Source organism: Notothenia coriiceps, unplaced genomic scaffold, assembly GCF_000735185.1.
Source record: "Notothenia coriiceps isolate Sejong01 unplaced genomic scaffold, NC01 NC01_scaffold00037251, whole genome shotgun sequence".
NCBI classification, from domain to species: domain Eukaryota; kingdom Metazoa; phylum Chordata; class Actinopteri; order Perciformes; family Nototheniidae; genus Notothenia; species Notothenia coriiceps.
In genome coordinates, this window is record NW_011369952.1 from 97,906 (window position 1) to 116,946 (window position 19,041).

A 19,041-nucleotide genomic window follows, 5' to 3' on the forward strand; every position below is an offset into this window, starting at 1 on the left:
CACTTAAAAAGATCAGAGAGGCCTGTCATTTTCATCCTAGGTATACCTCAACTATGAGAGACAAAATGGGGGGAAAGAATCTAAAAAAAATCCAGAAAATCACATTGTCTGATTTTTAAAGAATTTATTTGCAAATTATGGTGGAAAATAAGTATTTGGTTAATAACAAAGTTATTGAGGTATAACTATGGAAATGACAGGCCTCTCTCATCTTTTTAAGTGGGAGAACTTGCACAATTGGTGGCTGACTAAATACTTTTTTGTCCCACTGTAAGTCTGTGTGAGTTATACACAACAATGAGGATGTTACCCATGTGCATTTTTACTTTTTCACAAACAATGTAAACACAAAACAACAATAGAAAGGGAAGGAAGTTGTAATAATAATAACTTGCATCCTTAATTTAGCTAAACATTTTTGCCATGTAATACACTCTATTGGTAATGGCTAATCCATTTTAAGAGTGCTGTAGCCCATGAAAAAAAATATTGAGTATGTACTGTTGAGGCTTAACCCTTCAATGCACCAACCACACACACATTTAATCTGTAGCTGACCCCATTAATAACACAGAGACAAATGTATTTACCTTTAACTAACCACGTTACAGTTTCTCTACTGTAAAAGTAACTATAACACAATTAGAAGCAATAATAGTTTTTACCTGTACTTGGTTCTCGTGGTGAAACCGACACCTGCTGGTTGCTAGGGGATCAGGTGCATACGCTGTATACCAGGTGACACTGGTGGGGTACAGAAAACAAAAGATCCTCTATGGGCAGGGAGAGGCGATGTCCCACTCCGCCTTACTGTGTGTCGCATTAAGGCATCACTATGGATATTTTAGGTTTAAAAAAAAAAAATAAGATTTCCCAATAATTTTGTCTGTTTATGCAAGAACCATACATGTTATCAATGGTTGTTTTTTGGAAGTTCAACCTCAGCTCCTATGATAAGTCTAAAATAATTGGTTTAGCCAAAATAAAGACGCTCAGATTCTTAAGGATTAAAATGTCACCATTAAAATCACACTTCTTGGCATTATCAACATGAAATCATTTGTACCAGATGTATCTCTATGGGCCATGTACATGCCAGTTTCCATTGCTCCTGGTTTCCTGAAGAAAACAAATAAAATGCATCAAAGCACTAGACCATCTTTATTACACCAACCAACGAAAAAACGTACCTCACCTGACCCACCTCAACCTTCATTTTGATCTCAACAACACATCTGTAAAGAAACTGCATCTTGCATGGTTGTAGCTATCTCTGAGAATTAATTAATCCAAAGGTGGTTTCAATCAACTACACATTAAAAAAGCAATAAATAAGCATGTGTTGTCTAGAATAGAAAACATCTTTCTCTGGTTGTAAATATTTAAATAGGAACTTACCTGTCATCGCCTTAACTTACGTCACCTTTAGATGAGAAATAACTTAAATATACATTTTTGCCAGAACCATCTGTTTATATGACATGATCAAAATATGCTCATATAAAATTCACAGGATGCAAAAAAAAAAAACACAGACTATTTAAAAACAAACACTTTTATTTTCAACACACATTTAAAATCTTATAAAACAGCACAGTACATAGTCTACCAAAGCTCCTTTAATAGTCATAATCACAAAGCAATAAGCTTTCGGTATAATACTGCTATTGATCTCTAAACTAGTATTGCAAAGAGAGTGACGTGTCATGTCTTTGGGACATTATGCTGTCACTTGGTGTTGTTCACTGGAAACATGAGCTCAGGGAAACACTGCAAGGAAGCAGCTATATAACGAATCACAGGCCAGGGATAAAGGGTTGATACTGTAACTAACACTTAAGATGATAACAATAGTTGTTTTGCAGTCAGAGCACTTTTTAAACTGCTTTGTACACTGTCGAAATCTAGTTTAAAAGCCCACACCCCATATCCATCATCTTGCTTGATATTCTTTACCTATACCAAGAAAAACACCCGTTCTATTATCCTTTAAGTGACCTAGTGGTACAGTCACTCTTTGCTCTACAGTAAAAGAGACCGGTCTTCATGCAATGTAGTGTAGATCCTACTCTCTCAGGACACTTTTTTTTTTTTAAAGTACTTAGTTATAAACTTTCTATGAATGATTGCTGCTTTGAGGAGTCCATAGTATTAAAATAAGGGGATTTCAGTGACAATACCAGTTCACAGGTGATTACATGAGGCACTGAGACGTTTTATTGAGCTGCCAGTGTAGTTACTGGGGTTATAGTAAAAGGAGAAGATGGCACCAAACAGTCCAATCTCTAGCGGGCAGTGCAGGTAGAATGGTGATGAAAAGGCATGTAGGAAAACAGGAAGGTAGTAGGTAAATATTGGGTATATATCGTATTCAGTAGCACCAGGAGAAAGAGAGTGTGTGTGTGTGTGTGTGTGTGTGTGTGTGTGTGTGTCAGTGTCAGAGGGTCTGCACTATGACGGGATACAGTAGAGACATGTGTTCAGCTCCTCTGATTGGCAGCTTGTGTGTAGTGTAGAAGTGGATGACCTCGGGGATGGTGGAGAAGGGAGGGCTGTTCTCTCCGAGCACATAGCGCCCGTCTGCAGAGCGAGTGAACTTCATGTGCATGAAGCCCTTAAAGCTCCTGTGAAGAAGGAGGGAAACAGATTCAAATGTGTGTGTTGTTTGTGACATTTACAAAAAGGGCATTTATGGGAACACACATTCCTAAAACCAAATGTGGTTTCTTGGAGTGAAGTGTTGCGGCGAGCGAGTAAAACCATCTGGAGACATGTCAAGGTATGCCTCTGAAAGCAATTATGGGAACCAGTGTTTCCGCCAGACCAGGGCTGAGAGGGCGCCCTCGGCTCGCGTTCAGGGCGTCCCAAGCTGAATAAGGGCGTCAAAGGAAGGCAAGACGCCCCCCTGGCGGAAGCACTGATGGGAACGCATTCTGTTCTGGGAACAGACGAAAGTTGTTACCGAAAATGTGTCAATGTTCTTAATCTTGTTAGGACGTCCCTATGGCTTAGGCTGGGATGTATATGTGAAACATCAACACAACACCCTTTGTTCAAATACCGCAGGGGGCTTTGTTGCATATTTTCACGCCACTTGTTACCCGTCACCTCTCCACTACTGCTCTCTTATTAAAAGGCATGAATTATCCGAAATATAAAATGGTGAGTCAGTGGGGTCCCAAATGGCTGTGGAATGAATTTGTTTGTAATTTGCAACAAATGCACTTTAGCTTGGAGTTTTACCATGAATCATTACCATGTTGTTATTATATTCATCTCCTAATGACGTTTGCGATTTTGTAAACTGTCATCAATATTTATAACACTGATGTAAACTCAGATTGATGAATAGGTCTTATCAACTTTATATAACATTCTTAGTGCTTTGTTGGCTCTTTAGAGGATTGTTGAACATAATTATTAGAACACTGGACTAGAAAATAATCCACAGAGATCCTAGTAGAAACATCTTGTATTTGTAATCTGATCTATTCACCGACACCTCCGATCACTATTCATGCCTTTTGGTTTTGGTTGGCTACATACATGAGCGTTCAGCTTGGTTTAATCCACTCGTATTAATGAGTACAGACGAGAGATAAGTCCCAGCACGCAGAGGATCACTGGAAAAACAGCTGCTTTCATGTTAATTATTCATAAGTGTTCATAAGTAAACACACTTGCAGAGAGGAGTGGGGGATGGGGGAAGGAAAAAGCAACACAGATAAAGCGCCTATATGGGAAGAGAGATAAAAGGGAAAAGGGCGAACAATGAAAAGCTGTCTTAGGGCTCAAGTCTGAGACGATTAGCACCACCCACAGACCAGAAGAGAACCAAATGAGGCAAAAAAAAGAAAATCTGATCATTTTGGAGACATTACAGTGGAATAGGATTCCCCTTTAAGAGAAAGCAATTTTGAATTGAGACAATATGAGAAGCCGTTTTTTGGGAGGTGGGGAGTCCAGTACAGCTTACAATAAAACAAAAAGAGGCTACAACTGTAAATGAGACCCAGAATGTGCATTAAAGTCGTTGAAAGGACGAATGTGGGACAGCAACGATCTGCAGCTGGACTCAGAGTGTGAGAAGGAGAGTTTACCTGAGAGAGAGCGAGTACTCGTTCCTGCCGGTCTGGCTGTTCCTCACCAGGTACGAGCTCTCCTTGCACAGAGTCAGCAGACTCTCTGCCTCCGAGCGGCTCAGGGCTCCATGGTACCACCTGCAGAGACCAGGAGGAAACAACAGAACACTGAGATCCATGCAGTGTAACTCAGGGACTATTGCTAAGTTCCTTCAATACTGAAACCGCTACATGGTCCAAACATTATGTGTCTGCAAAACACTACGACGATGACAACAGGCATGAAAGAAGAATTAGTTGTAAGTCGACATACATTTTTAAGAGTTGTTTTTAAAGTAACAGATCGTATTGTATCAATGCAAATAAAAATAAAAAAAAGGTACGGTAAGCTGTTCCTAGCAATGGAAAATGTAATTGAAAAGCCTCCCCTCCGGATTCTGAACTCATTATACTAAATCAAATATTGTGAAGAAAAGTTAATGAAACATAACAAAACCCCGGGAGCGGGGTCGGTGTGTAGCGTGCTGCAGCAGCAGTCTGCTCTGCACGCACGCTTCCTCCAAGTTTACAGTAAAACAAACTGGTGGTGTGACCAATGGCCATTTACAATTATTAATACTATTATTAGTATTAGCATTAGTCTACCCTGTGTTTACCAAATGGTGTTGGGGCAGGGAAACTGACATCGATCAAAATCGATTATTCGGCAGCCCTGGCGAATAATAATCGATTATTCGACCCGCGGGGGCGGGGTCGGTGTGTAGCGTGCTGCAGCAGCAGTCTGCTCTGCACGCAGGCTTCCTCCAAGTTTACAGTAAAACAAACTGGTGGTGTGACCGATGGCCATTTACAATTATTAATACTATTACTATTAGTCTATATTTTGGTTGAAAATAAGCCAGAAAAAAAAAAAAATACATAAATAATAATTAAAATATATATAAATAAAATCGATTTTTAAAAATAATATTCGATTATGGAGACTGTAACGAATATTCGAATAATCAAATAATCACTGGCATCCCTAGTTTACAGGTAAGCTTTCAGCAGCGTCAAAACAACTTTCCCTGATTTTCTATCTAAATGTGTCGTTTCTTTTACTTGTGAATGCTTAAATAGCAGACTGACTGTTGGACATTGCGATATATGTGGAAGTGATTTATGTATCCGTTAAATGTGCATCCCCACTATGTTGCAACAGTTTTTATCTGCGACTGCAAAAAGTAAGCTTCCTTTATTTACCATAAAGCTCACACACAGTTAATTTCCATAAAGAACAAAATGGAGGAATAACAGTGTACGACAAAAGTGAAAAAAGATGATAATTGCTCTTGAACAATCATTGTAATCAAAAATTAATCTGAGGAAAACATGTAATAAGAAAACAATAAAGAAATTAAACCTTTTATTTTCATCAATATCACACTGGAAAGTCATTTCCTCTCTATGCTCATATGTTGAGTTATGAAGCCATTAAAAGCTTATATATTTCCCCACTAAGGATGAATAACACATTACCACATTTTCCCACTGACACAGAAAGCCCACTAAGGAACCATGGGAAAGAGAATCAATATCATCCATAATCCTTCAAACATCACCATCATACTGTAGTGTTATTGGAGTCAGGAAGGTTTTCTCAGCAGCATGTTTTTTTAAATTGCCACACAATTCTTGCTAAAAAATGAATGTAATACGGCCTAAAGTCCTTACCTTCCATCGGTATGTGCAACTACAAACCAACGTATGTTAAAAACTCTCATGTTCCTCTGTTCTTTTGACTGGTTGATATCTACAACTTGTTTAATTTATGCAATAGTATACTAATATACTATATTTTTAAAATACGACTATTGGCCAAGAACAAGTTGTTTTTATCTTTTAAAGACCTAGAAAGGGCTATTAACGCCTTTGTAACCACAAGGTTGGATTATTGCAATGCTCTATATGTGGGTATGGACCAGGCGTCAATTAGACGCCTGCAGCTACATGTAGTGCAGAACGCAGCTGCACGTCTTCTCACTGGCCATAAAAAGCGTGACCACATCACCCCAATTCTGGCCTCATTGCACTGGCTTCCAATTCGGTTCAGAATTGATTTTAAACTTCTTTTATTTGTTTTTAAAGCACTAAATGGGCTGGCTCCGGCCTATATAGCTGAACTCCTCCAGCGCTACACCCCAGCCAGAGCTTTAAGGTCGGCTGACCAGCTGCTGCTGTTAGTGCCCAAGACCAGGCTCAAAACCCAGGGGCACCGAGCCTTCGCTGCAGCTGGCCCCAGGCTCTGGAACACTCTGCCCCTCCATGTGAGGTCGGCCCAGACCCTAGGGGTTTTTTAAATCCTCACTTCTTCTCTCTGGCCTTCTAGTCAGAGCGGAGCACGACTCATGACATTTCCCTGTGTTTGATTTTTATATTTACTGTTGTAATTTATTGTCTTCTGTTTTGCGATTGTAGTAATGTGTTATTTATTATTTGCATGTACAGCACTTTGGCTCGACCAAAATTCGTTTTCAAAATGTGCTATATAAATAAAACCTGACCTTGATTATACTATCTTTTTCATTTGATTACATTTTCCTTTTTATGCAGTTTTTTCCCCAATGTTCTATACTTTTCCTCTTTGTTTGAAAAGTGTTAGAAATCAACTTATATAGGAGTAAGTCTTTTAGAAGCTCTAAAAAATTATATTTTCAAAAATGTTTACCCAGTGGGAGAAAAACAAAACAATAATCCAGGTTATTAAATCTATGGGATGTGGGTGAGGTTATCAAATAAAATGGCACTGTGAAATAAAAACAGCAGAAATGATCTTTGAACATTGCAGATGTACACTTACACTTGTCTCTCCAGCGGCATAAACGGGTCCACTCTCTCTCCCAGGAGAGGAGGAGTGTCTCCCACCAGGCGCAGTGTGGTGCACTCAGACGCTGTAGAACAAGTGCCCGTCTTGGTGAGCCTGGTCTGATCTGTCTGAGCCCGCGAGCGCTCCCTTTCTGCCCCTTCAAACTGAACTATGGCCAAAAAGAACCATACAGTACGTTAAAAAAGAAAAACAAGAGTATTCAAGACAACAGACACAGATTGAGACATCGAGTTTACCTGCTAGAGCTTTCGAGATGTTGTCCTTCTTCCACTCCCAGGGCTGGTCGTACTCGTCCGCCGGCCTCTCATCATCCTGAGGCAGCTTGCTCTCCCTGCCGTCTATCGGGGGGAGACCGCCCTCAACGCGCTGAGTCAGCTGCTGTGCGGCTGGATTGGCTCGGTGCTGGTGGCGAGTCCTCTCCTCGTACGGGTTATCGTAGATTTGGCCCCCATCTCCACTCCCAGATCTGTTAGTCATCATGCTGTGCTGCAGCTCTGCACAGTAAACAAAGAGTAAATTAATTCCAGCACAATTTTAAAGAGTCCCATATTGTAAAAAGTTAGGTTTCATGTCTTGTTTTTTAAGGTAGGACTAGGTGATAAATTAATACTTTGAATCAAAATGACAAGTGCACGCAGCGCTAATTTAGAAACAGTGCCTTTAACCCATACAGTCTATGCTTTAAACAGGCCAGACTTGTGTAACTTTGTGATATCCAACTATACCAACTATGCTACAAATAAGTAGAAGTGCCACTTAGGGTTGGGAACAGAAACTTGGTTCCAGATGAGAACCGATAAGAAAATGCCGGGTACCGGGTACCCATACAAAATACACAATTTTGGTTCTGCTTAACGGTTCCTAAACGCGGTAGACCCTGTATTCCACCGGGTCCGTCTGCGCCGCGGTGACCCGGTGGAATAGGGTAAGGGCGGACTGGCCATCTGTGTGTTCTGGAGAATCACAGAACGGCCGGTCGTCAGCGCCCTTCATTTTTTTAAACGGCGCCATGTAAGTTGCGCTGACAGGCGACAGAGGTCCACAGTTGCCCCGCACCGAGGCTCCCCCCGCCCTCCCGTAGACAGTTCACGAGCTCAGTCACTTCATAACACCAAAGATGGATCGCGGTAAACGCTCTAAAGTGAGGCTCCACTACACTAAAAAAGAAAAAGACAAGGCACAGTGTAATGCCTGCTAATAGCTTGCCACAGGCATAGCTCAGTTAAAATAAAGCACAGCTATTGCGCAATACATTTGTATAGCATTTATATTTTTTATTTGTAAAAATGTCAGTTAAAGCTTAAAAGAATAAAGATATGTTTGTTATCTAAACATTTGACCTCTTTCTTTTACAATTTTGGAATCGAAACAGGGAATCGATAAGAACCGGAATCGATAAGCAGACCGGATGACGATACCCATCCCTAGTGCCACTCCAGTGCTGCTATAATCACTCCCTGGCTGCATGGATGTAGCAGAGGCCACAGGGCATATTTGGAAAAACACTGACCAATCAGAGCAGACTGAGCTATTTTGAGAGGGGGATTAAAGAGACAGGAAATAAAACTGAGCTTTTCAGACAGATGGCGAATACAGACATATTCAGACAGACAGTATAAGAAAACACTGTGTTTGTTGTAGTAGAAACTGAGAATAAAAATGTCACTTTCAGAAGAAAAATAACATGCTTGCACTGTGAATATGTAGATAGTCTAAAACTGTAAATATTCCAAGGAACCTAAAATGTGAGGGGGGAAAAGATCGCAAAACAAACCTGAGATAATCCTCTGGGCCTCAAATGGCTCCATATAACTGCAGCAGTCAGTTGGTGCGGATTTTGGCTCCCAGTTTGGTCTGCCTCTTGGGTCTGGACGGACATCAAATGGATCAGAGTAGTCGGTGTCAGCGTCCGACGCTGCTGGGGCAGAGGGAACCACCTTGAAATGGAGAGAGGAACAAAGCATCTCACTTTGTGTGCGTGTGTGTGTGTGTTGTATGTGAATTATAAAAGGGGAAAAAGCAGGGAGGGAATAGAGAAACAGCAATAAGGGTGATGTGGCAGAAAAAATGAAAGCTGATCACAAATAAAAAATGTTTCTTACAGGTTCCTCCTGTATAGTCACAGGACTGAGGGGGACTTTACTGCAGCCAAACTCCTGAGAGTCCACTTTAATAAGTCTGTGCTTGGGAGATATCACTTTCACCTAAAACACAACACGCACAACTTTAAATGTATCTTCAACACTCATTGTCCAAGTGAGAAAGTGATGAAAGTTTACATTGCCAACATTAAACAGTATCTGGTAAAACATTTTCAAAACAATGAAACTTTGCTGTAAATGCAAACTTGTTTTGTAAATGACTGTAAAAACATACATGCCATACCTCCAGACCGCTGGGCAGCACTGAGTCGAATGCAGGGAAAGAGGGAAGGCTCATTGTGGCCTTACAGGGGCTGAAACCACCATTCTGACGCTCCTTTTCAGAGTGTTGATACGGGTCCTCGAAATCTAGCTCCTTCTGAGCTCTGTAGGCCCTCAAAATGTCACTCTCACTGTAATCTGGCCTCGGGACCTGCGGAGGGTCACGCCTGGAGCCAAAGTTTAGGTAGTCCTTCAGCCACTTTGCCATGGATCTGGGAATGAAGTGGCATATTGATATGTTAGAATAATCTACATTATCTTTTTCAAGAATCAATTGGGACATGAACTGGGAAAATATATGTTGCTTCTGTTAGGTAATGATGGATATATGGTACCGAGAACAATGAACTAAATACCAGACAAATGGTAAAACTGTAACCTTGAGTTAAAGTCTTATAAGTAAAGCCAGCAGTGGAATGTACCAAAGTACATTTACTCAAGTACCGTTGAGTGCGCTACTTGTACTTTACTTGACTATTTTCACATTATGCTACTTTATACTTTTACCAGACTACATTTTATAGGCACATGTTGTACTGTTTTACTCAACTACATTCATTTTACAGATATAGATACTTTGCAGATTTAGATTATTATTATAAAATATAAATTGACTAATACATTATCGTGTATTTCCATTGGTTAATCTACCCAGTAGTGTATAAAGCAATCCAGATCAAGTGCAACTTTGAAGTGATGAACATATCAATGCACCACTAATTATAATATATTATTATAAAAAATAAAGTGCCTACATGGGCCATTCTGCATAACAAATACTTTTGGTACATAAAGTATATATTTGATGCCAATACTTGTGTACTTTTACTTAAGTGCAATTTTGATTACAGTACTTTTACGCTATTTTAACTTCAGTAAATAATCGGAGTATTTCTTCCACCTCTGAGTAAAGCAGGCTAATGATCACAATGAGATTTGTATTCAGTTAGCATACCATTGGCTAGAGTTGTTAAATCCCTCTAAAATCTGGCAATGCCCTGAGAAATAAAAAAGGTATTGGCATTAATCAACAGGTTCAGGAGAAATAAAATGTGCAGCACCTCAGACTTAACATTATTAAATGCAAGATGACCGTGAGCTTTGATAACAAAAGGTCAGCGCTGGCAATCTTGCTAAATCAGAAAATCACAAAAACCATTGACAATAGCTAGTTAGCATCAGGGGGTAAATTAGGGGATTCAATCAATCACATATTAATAACAGCAGATTGAAGATGTCCTTTCAAAGTATCAGCACCAAGCGTAATATTTGACAAACGCTTATGTTATGTTATGTTATAAAAAAATAAAAAAATAAAGGGTTAAAGAATTATGAGTTGAACAACTGATGGTCAACACTGTTGTTAATATGCCAAAACTAGCTTAGCCAAGTTAGCCGGATAGCATCTAACGTCGAAGCGTTCCAACCGTTTACTAACGGCTTTACTTCTTCACGCTCACCCTCTTTCGTTGCATTGACGGTTCCCGGTCCAGTTACGTCTTTCTGCCAACCATCTGGTGTTTCGGTTTTTTTCACGTTTTTAGGACTAAGAATAAAACATTGTTATCCGTGAAATCCGTTCTGCTGCATCTGAGCCAAGCAGGTCAGTCAGCTAATGTTAGCCGGACCAGACGGTGGAGCAGACCGAGACACAACACTCACTGACGACAGGCTTAAAGGGGAACACTGCGATGTTTTAACTGTGACGACATGAATGCAGATACCACTGTGGCTTCATCCACAATTAACACCATTTGTTTTACAGATACAGAGTCCTTAATGTGGACTGTTTTTGGTGGAAACAAGTAAGTAAAAGTAGCAATACTACAGTGTACAAATACTCAGTTACAAGACAAAGTACAAAAGTATTAGCATTAGCATAAGTTCCAAAAGTAATAGTACTCGTTATGGAAAATAGCCATTTTAAGCACCAGATAGCACTAGTTTGTTTTAAAACATGATTGTTGCATTAATGTGTTAATCTCTTCAATGTTGCACTTGGTAAAGGTGGGGTTTACTTGAATGACTTTATACACTACTATGGGGTAGCTAAACCTATACTATTATAATATAGTGTGCGTTGATTTATATCTTCTCTTGTATTAATGACCTAAATCTGCAAAGAAACTAGTAACTAAATATGTAAAAAAAGATGTTGTGGAGAAAAAGGTACATTCGCCTACACAATGTAGTGAAGTAAAAGCATAAAGTAGCATAATGTGAAAATACTCTAGTGTGTTCATGCATTAACATACTTAAAAGGTGGAATACAGTATTAACATAATACAAATAAAAACAATAAACAGCTAATATAAACATATCTACAGTAGAAAATACACACATCACAAGTAATGCATAAAAGTAGTAATATTCTGAATAAATTAAAACGTTTTATAAAAGACCAAAATACTGCAGCAACATAATTAGATTTATACTACAGGAAAAGAAAGGATTTTAAAGAAAGGAGCAAAAATAGTACTATTATGAAAGCTATTTGACAAAACTATTTGTAAAGACCATTGTGACGTTTTAAAAGGCAATATTTTACACAAAATATATATATGTAAGAAACTGACTAAAGTAAAGTAAAATATGACATTGGAGATTCCCCTCTGTATTCAGACTAAACCAGGAGGGTTTTATAAGAGGAAAATTATGACGGTGATAAGAGGAATGATGATAATACATTATCTCTTCGAATTGAACTCAGCCATATAAAATATAAAATCACAATCAACGGTGCAAATGCTTTTATTAATTTTTTGGAATCATTGCAAGTTGATTCTTCTTATATTCCTGTCTCTGACGTACATAAATCAATGTATGTGTGTGCCAACAGACATTTTTTGGCACAACAATATAAAAACTACATATTCAGATTCCACATTTAAGTTTTATGAGAGACATTAAAGGACGTCAAAGCATGTCAAGGACACCGGGTTGAATACAACACATTTTAATAAACATTACAATTGAAATCTGATATTCTCACAGGGCGAATACCACTTGCATGGATTCAACATGTCCATAAAACAGTGGATTGGCTAAGAAATAATTGTTTTGTTCACTGGGTTTGGTCCACAGACAATATAATTCCCGCTAATGAATGCCTGCCAACACATTGACTTCATCATTAACTTCTTTATAGAAAGGTTTATATAGGACAGACCCACGGACTGGTTAACATGTGACGCTGCTTTCTGTGCAGATTACAAAAAGGTCCACATCATAATATCCTTGATGCATCATTTATACAATTGTGCGTCAATCAATCAAATCAAAAACCACCCGAGCAACTTTTCATTCGCTGTCATTGCTGTCACTGTCTGAATACGCCCCCAGCAGGCTGAGAGACGATGACCCATTTTGTGTGGTAACAGGCTTGGAGGCATTCTTAGAGTCAGTCGTAGATGCCTTTGAATCTGAAAGAGAAAAACACACAAAGATGTGCTCATAGGTTTAATGAAGAAATAAAGTCGATAATGGCTTATATATCAGAAGATTTGAATTTACGCTGTGTGAGATACTGATGTTTACCTGTTTGTGAAGTGGGGGCTGAAGCTGCTGCCACTGGATGGGGTTTGAGGAAAGTCGCTGCTGGTTTCTTTCGCACAACCAGCAACCCAAGTGCTCCTTTACCTCCCAGTGTCCCCACGCTCCTCTCCCAAGTCTCCACCTTGGCCTTCTTCGCTCCTCCAGCTGAGGATCCCTGTGAAAACATGGAATTTTGTGTTTGCATCGTTGTTATTTTCACCACTGCAGCATTACCGTTAAATCCATTTCAGTTTATTTTTAGCCAATATAGAAAAAAGAACTAAACTAAAAACAGTGTTCTCCAATTAAATCTAAATTAAAACTCTTTGAAACTAGTCACAGTGTTCAGCACTAAGGGCAATAGTTCATCAATGATGTGGATACAAAACAAGACATGGTTCTTTTTTGGCAAAGAAGGAGAAGAAAGAGAGCGTAATGAGTTTTAGATGAAGACTTTCATGCAACAGGATGGATATCTTGAGTATAACAAAAGATAGGCTTAAACAAGCTATGACAAATATATGTATTTATAGAAGATTAATTTGTTGAATGTGAGCGGTCATCGTACCAATGCCTCTGTGGGTTTGAGTGTGGTGAGGATGTCTGTGGGTTTGTCTGTGCTGGGTTTCTTTGCCTGCGAGCCGCTGCTGTCCTCCTCCTCCTTCTCTGAATCAGAGTCAGAGTCTCTGAGTCTCTTCACGAGGGCACGATCCAACATCTCTCTGTGAAACAATTCACACACTCAGTTTCAAGTGATTCCCACTGATTATAAGAAGAATACACATGAGTAAAGGATGAACGTTTCTATGTATCTAAAGCATTTGGCATTGTGTGTTTTAACCTTTCCTCACTCACTTTGTCTCTCGCTCATCCTCTTCTTTCTCTCGTTCTTTCTCCCTCTTCTCGAACTCACTGTAGCGGTCGATCATGCCCTCAAAGTCCACCTGTGCCTGCCTCTGGTTCAGCTCCTTCAGCTCCTGCAGGTTCTCCAGGACCTCCATCTCCATCTTTGAATCCTTTGTGCGGTTCTCCAACACCTGGAAGAGGATTGGGAAATCTTTAACTTTTCATTCTAATTGCCAAATAAAAACACACAAACCGTAAATTCCATTTGAACACTGACCTTCATGGGGTTGTTCAGTTCCTCCTCTTCCCTGTCCTGTACGATTCTTTTCTCCTCCTCCTCAAGCAGTTTCTCTGCCTGGAAGTTCCGCGTTGCACCGTGCTCCATTGCATAGTCTGTGTTCTCAGGGTCAGTCTGTGGTCACGTGATAAGAAAGTGTGAGAGATTATGTTATGCATAATGCTTGTGAGTTGATACAAATAGCACTGACACATTAACCTTTAATGTAGAAGCATTTGTCTCTTTTTAATAAATATTACAGTGATAATCATTCTTTTAAATACTCTCACCTTAAATGTGATCTCAGCAAGACATCGAGTGCATTTGATGTAGAAACGGAAAATGGGCAGTCCCATGTACAGCTCGTTCATAACGGTCTCTTTACGTGCATTGAACTTCTTCCCCTTGTAGATGTACTCGCCGCATGTTTTACACCTGCAAACAACCAGAGAAGCATTACTGAAGACACCACAGTCAATGTGTTCATTTCCAATTTGTAACACCCTTTCAGTGTACTACGTTCTTTAAACTATATTCAGAATTAGAGCTGAAGATGACATTATTTACCAAGTTTAGCTTATCAGAATCTCTTTGGGTTGGATGGTGAATAAAAATAAATGGTAGTTCAAAAATGTTATTCTTCAATATTGACATTGGCCTCAATAATCAAGTTTTGGTAGAGGGTTATCCTGAATTATACCATTAATGCACATGGATAGACGGAACCTGTGATTTGGTGTCACAGGCTAAGGTTTAACTGTGAAAGTAGGTAAGTAGAGCACAATTAAAGGTGGGGTAGGTAATTTTGGAGAAATCAGCTCGAGTGCGCTAGAATTAGAAAATACACAGCTGTAACAAATCTGCCACTTCCTTATAGAGCCCCTCCTCCAACACACACGAACGCGCACATGACCAATGAGGGCACGAGATAAGTTTGTGCACAGATGGAAGGCTGACAGGCAGGTAGGCCATCCAGTTATTTTAGCCGGGCCGGCTAAAATGATTGGCCGTGCTTTTTACAGTACTACGGCTTCCACAGATGACATTTTTTATGGATTTTCTGTCAAAACACTTACGATATTCATTGCTATCGGGATGTTAAGAGCATTCCATGGAATATAACAAAAAGTGTATCTCGAGCCGGTTTCTCAAACTTACCTATCCCACCTTTAAGGCAGCAAATTAAATGATCAAACAATTGCTCACTTTCTTTCTTACACTTGCAGGATAAGAGAATGAAAGACCCTTAGGTGTAAGGACCTTATTTCCCCAAGCTATCAAGATCAAATCATGGAATTGCACCAGGATTTAAATATTTAAATCAATTGTACTGTGTTGTTTTTTGTGTGTGTATTGAAAACAGCACACTTGACTGTGTAATGTTATATGTTTGACATTAGTGTGGAGCATGGATGAAACACACATACCTCATATTGAATGGAGCCATCAATCTGACCACATACTGACGATCTTTGGGGAGTTTAAGCTTTGGGATTTTGCATGGATCAAAATCGGGGGGGTAGTATTTCTGCGGAACACAAAACAGAGATGAAAATGAATAACAACCCAATGTGGTGCTAATTTATTTATTTAGGCATTTTATTATTTCAAAAACGTCAGTGGTAACAATAGTTACTTAAGATGTCACAAATGCAAAGTTGAAACAATCATAACAACGCAAAGTTAACACATTCATCGCTAATGCTAATAGCTTGTGTAATTATCGCACTTAGCTTCAAAGCTAACACTAGCCTGGTTTCTTACACTGCTCAAACTGTTTAAAAAGAGAGGCAGGCTGTTTATATACTTACATTTAATACTTTTCGTTCAGACATTGTTCCCTGTGCTAGAAACCCAACCTGAACAATGAAACGTTAAAAAAGATTGAGAATTATCTCCACAACACTGCTATCTACACTGGGCACTTCCGGTTTTGTCATTATTCACTTCCGGAACTTCAGTCTGCTGCTGCCCCTCTGCGGCAGGAGTGAGGAACTGCAACCACAGCCATTAAATGAGTTTAGAATTCTTGCAAAATGCAGGGGGATAGGGAAATGATCAGATACATGGAGACAATCACAGGGAAGTCAAATTTGTTTTAAACAAGTGTATTAAGTAGAAATATTGACTAGTTATATTAATTTGTTTAATGTCTTGTAATTGCATTGTTGAGGAATCTGTGACCCACATTTTTCATTTATTACACAACTACACTGATATGATAAAACATTAAACATTTGAATTTTGAATCTTGTCTGTTTGAATGACTCCTTCAACAGGTTTCAGTTAATATTTAATCAGGATAAGATGCACGTGTATTTATTTAGGTTCACAATTACATTCATCCATATAATACATGTTACATTGATTAAAAGTATAATTGAGTCACCTTTTTTAAATTCAAAAACATCCACCTTACTGTCTTTGCTGTATTTCTACGGATAAAATCAATACTGGCGTTTTTAAAACCATTAACCACTCAAAACCAACACATTACCATGATAGACATCTTAAAATGTGGAAGAAAAAAAAATCAGTTTTCAAAATGCAGTTACAAAAGTACATACTTGCTTGTTCTGGCACATACATATGTATATATAATATACAATAATAATATATTGTTTCAAAAACTCTAGATCTAAAGACTTTTTTTCATTGCATATATTCACCCTGAATGAGTCACAGGCATTATTTATTGACCACTGCCCTCAATTCTTCCTTGGCCTTGGCTTTTTCAGGAGACAGGGGAGAAAATTGGGATCAACACGGTGAAGTAATGGCCCCTCAGGTGTAACGGTGATTGTCATGAGACATGGGGTCTCTGACAGGAGTGGTGTGTAAACATATCCCTTAAGGTTATTCCTACAGAAGGAAATTGGATCCTGATTACAGATTGGTGTCACTGTGGGTTAACCTGAGCTCGGGTTTATTGGACAGAGGTGACAAAATAAGTTAGAATCGTTCAGCAGCAAGACAGGGAAGGAAAGGTTTGTGTCAGGACTCGGGTAGTTAAGAGAACCCAGTTAGGTTTTTAGAAAATGTTATAGTGTTGTGTTGTTCCGTTGATTTGACAGTTCACATTCATACAAAGTTTTGTTCAGTGATGGTTTTATGTTCTGTTTTATGTTCTGTATTATCTATTGTCTGATTCTGACACATCAAACTGACTCATGAATGAGTCATGTTTAACTGAAGAGGACTACTTTGCAAACAAAGAAAATATTCATAAATTAAGAACAAAGTGAAATTAGATTGTAAGCATGTGTTCAAATTTTGATTCCTACACAGCCACTAGATTACGTTATCAAATATGTTCTATGAAATGTAAATCCACCTTTAACCCTCCTTGATTTCCTCCTGCCAGGTCACTTCCGCAAAGATACAAAGGTGTTGAGCAGTGTCAGCGCCGGTCAAAATGGTCATTAATATTTCAGAGGGTGGCTGATGTCAACAGCAGCCTGTTTATATAAAGAGGGGTCTCTCTGTAGACCTCCAAACCTCCACAGATCCACCGCAGACTTTTCACTTTTCTCCCCCGGTAAAGAGAAGGCTGCCCGTGTTTTTGTGTCAGCACCATGGTCAGCGCTCGGGCTCTCTTCCTCGCGGCCACCTGCTGCTGCGCCTACCTGTGGCTCGGTCGTGCAGAAGACTCCTCCCTGGAGACGCGCTCATTGGATTTCCCCCTGAAAACCCAACAGGAGAAAGACCTGGTGAGAGACTTGATCAGGGACATGGGTGTGAAATGTGTCAGCAGAATGAACGAAGCCTTGCTATGTGTCGATAGAGCATTTCATTTGTTGGATACACTTATTAATGGAGGATACAAAAAAGTAATAATAGCACAGTTTTTTTAATGAAAATGTCACGCTTTGCCTTTTTTTCTCTGCAGATTGACGCCTTGCAAGAAGTTTTGGAGAAACTGAGAAGCAAAGAGATGCCTTTAGAGAAAAAACATGGCTGGCTGCCTTCGGTATGTACAATTACTTGGGAATGGGTTACTTTCAATATATATATTTGTTTCATTACATTCTAAAACACCTATGCTCAGGTATAATACTTTTCTGAAATATTATTTCTCCGGTGCATAAGACGAAGCTGTGTATAAAAGGTAGATAATAATTGTATAATTGGCGTTTGAACTTGGAATCAAAGCATACGATTACTTTCTGACTTGTTCTTGCTATAAGACTACTTTAGACATTTCTGTTCGTCGATTAAGAAAGGAAGTGTACAACCTGCATTTTCATACATTTATGTTGTTTTTATTGTTTCAGTGTGACGCTGGAGAGCCGTGTGCCGTGCGTAAAGGCGCGCGCATCGGCACGCTATGCAGCTGCCCCCGGGGGACTTCCTGTAACTTTTATGTTCTCAAATGTTTGTAATGAAAAAACTCTAAAAAAAACAGGAGGGATGTATTAAGTATGGAGTGTAAAAATGTAATGCACTGTCATTGTGAGAAAAATAAATGTAACATGTTGTTATCCCTAAAGGGCGATTTTATTTTATAAATGTGGATTATAATATAGGTTTTTAATAATTGTTGTTATTTTTCTATGTAATTTTTCTTTGTTGTTATATGGAGAATCAAGTAAAGCCGTCCTAGCATCAGTCACCATTTAAACACATTTGTAAGATACAGAGGTCAATAAATCAACTCAATTATATTCAAGTGTCTATGTGTCTGTTGGACTGTTATATTAAGTAATATTTGTAGTATTATTTTAAAAATAAAAATGTAACAGCTGGATATTTGTATTTTCTCCACAACCGTCACATGTTGCAAACTTGCTTTTTATTACATTTACAGCACTAAATACAATAAAGAAAGATATATTGATTCCTTTTGCCACTTGTAATGAATAATGCAGCATGTTTCTACACATTCACTAAAGGGGGTATTAGATCTTATTCTTAAATTAAAAAGTAGAAGTACCAGAGTCAAGTATCATCAAATCAAGTCAAGTCACGTCAAGTATCATCAAGTAAAGTCCTGCATTCAAAATGTTTCTCAAC

At 38.9% G+C, this 19,041-nt stretch overlaps 3 protein-coding genes across 5 annotated transcripts; 1 reads left to right on the forward strand and 2 right to left on the reverse strand.

The window, feature by feature from the left end:
• Positions 1-1,539: 1,539 nt before the first annotated feature.
• LOC104967397 (SH2 domain-containing adapter protein F) lies at positions 1,540-11,068 on the reverse strand. Of its 3 annotated transcripts, XM_010796807.1 has the most exons (9): positions 10,832-11,068; positions 10,327-10,369; positions 9,325-9,583; positions 9,051-9,152; positions 8,723-8,885; positions 7,185-7,442; positions 6,922-7,096; positions 4,101-4,220; positions 1,540-2,624 (listed from the first exon to the last, which is right to left on the reverse strand). In XM_010796807.1, exons 3-9 carry the CDS (start codon positions 9,577-9,579, stop codon positions 2,438-2,440), a joined length of 1,260 nt encoding a protein of 419 aa, XP_010795109.1. In that variant the 5' UTR covers positions 9,580-9,583; positions 10,327-10,369; positions 10,832-11,068; the 3' UTR covers positions 1,540-2,437. The 3 variants fall into 3 exon arrangements, with proteins under 3 accessions (XP_010795109.1, XP_010795108.1, XP_010795110.1); XM_010796806.1 differs by lacking the exon at positions 10,327-10,369 and having other exon boundaries at positions 10,832-11,066; XM_010796808.1 differs by lacking the exon at positions 10,327-10,369 and having other exon boundaries at positions 9,334-9,583; positions 10,832-11,059.
• Positions 11,069-12,106: 1,038 nt separating this feature from the next.
• Positions 12,107-15,964, reverse strand: yju2 (YJU2 splicing factor homolog). The gene is made up of 8 exons (XM_010796809.1): positions 15,840-15,964; positions 15,456-15,556; positions 14,319-14,463; positions 14,029-14,163; positions 13,761-13,942; positions 13,474-13,627; positions 12,909-13,080; positions 12,107-12,793 (listed from the first exon to the last, which is right to left on the reverse strand). The coding sequence occupies exons 1-8, from the start codon at positions 15,861-15,863 to the stop codon at positions 12,672-12,674; spliced, it is 1,035 nt and encodes a 344-aa protein (XP_010795111.1). The 5' UTR covers positions 15,864-15,964; the 3' UTR covers positions 12,107-12,671.
• A 1,548-nt stretch (positions 15,965-17,512) lies between these two features.
• Positions 17,513-18,532, forward strand: LOC104967400 (cocaine- and amphetamine-regulated transcript protein-like). The gene is made up of 3 exons (XM_010796810.1): positions 17,513-17,738; positions 17,918-17,998; positions 18,303-18,532. Exons 1-3 carry the CDS (start codon positions 17,604-17,606, stop codon positions 18,408-18,410), a joined length of 324 nt encoding a protein of 107 aa, XP_010795112.1. The 5' UTR covers positions 17,513-17,603; the 3' UTR covers positions 18,411-18,532.
• The last annotated feature ends 509 nt before the right edge of the window (positions 18,533-19,041 follow it).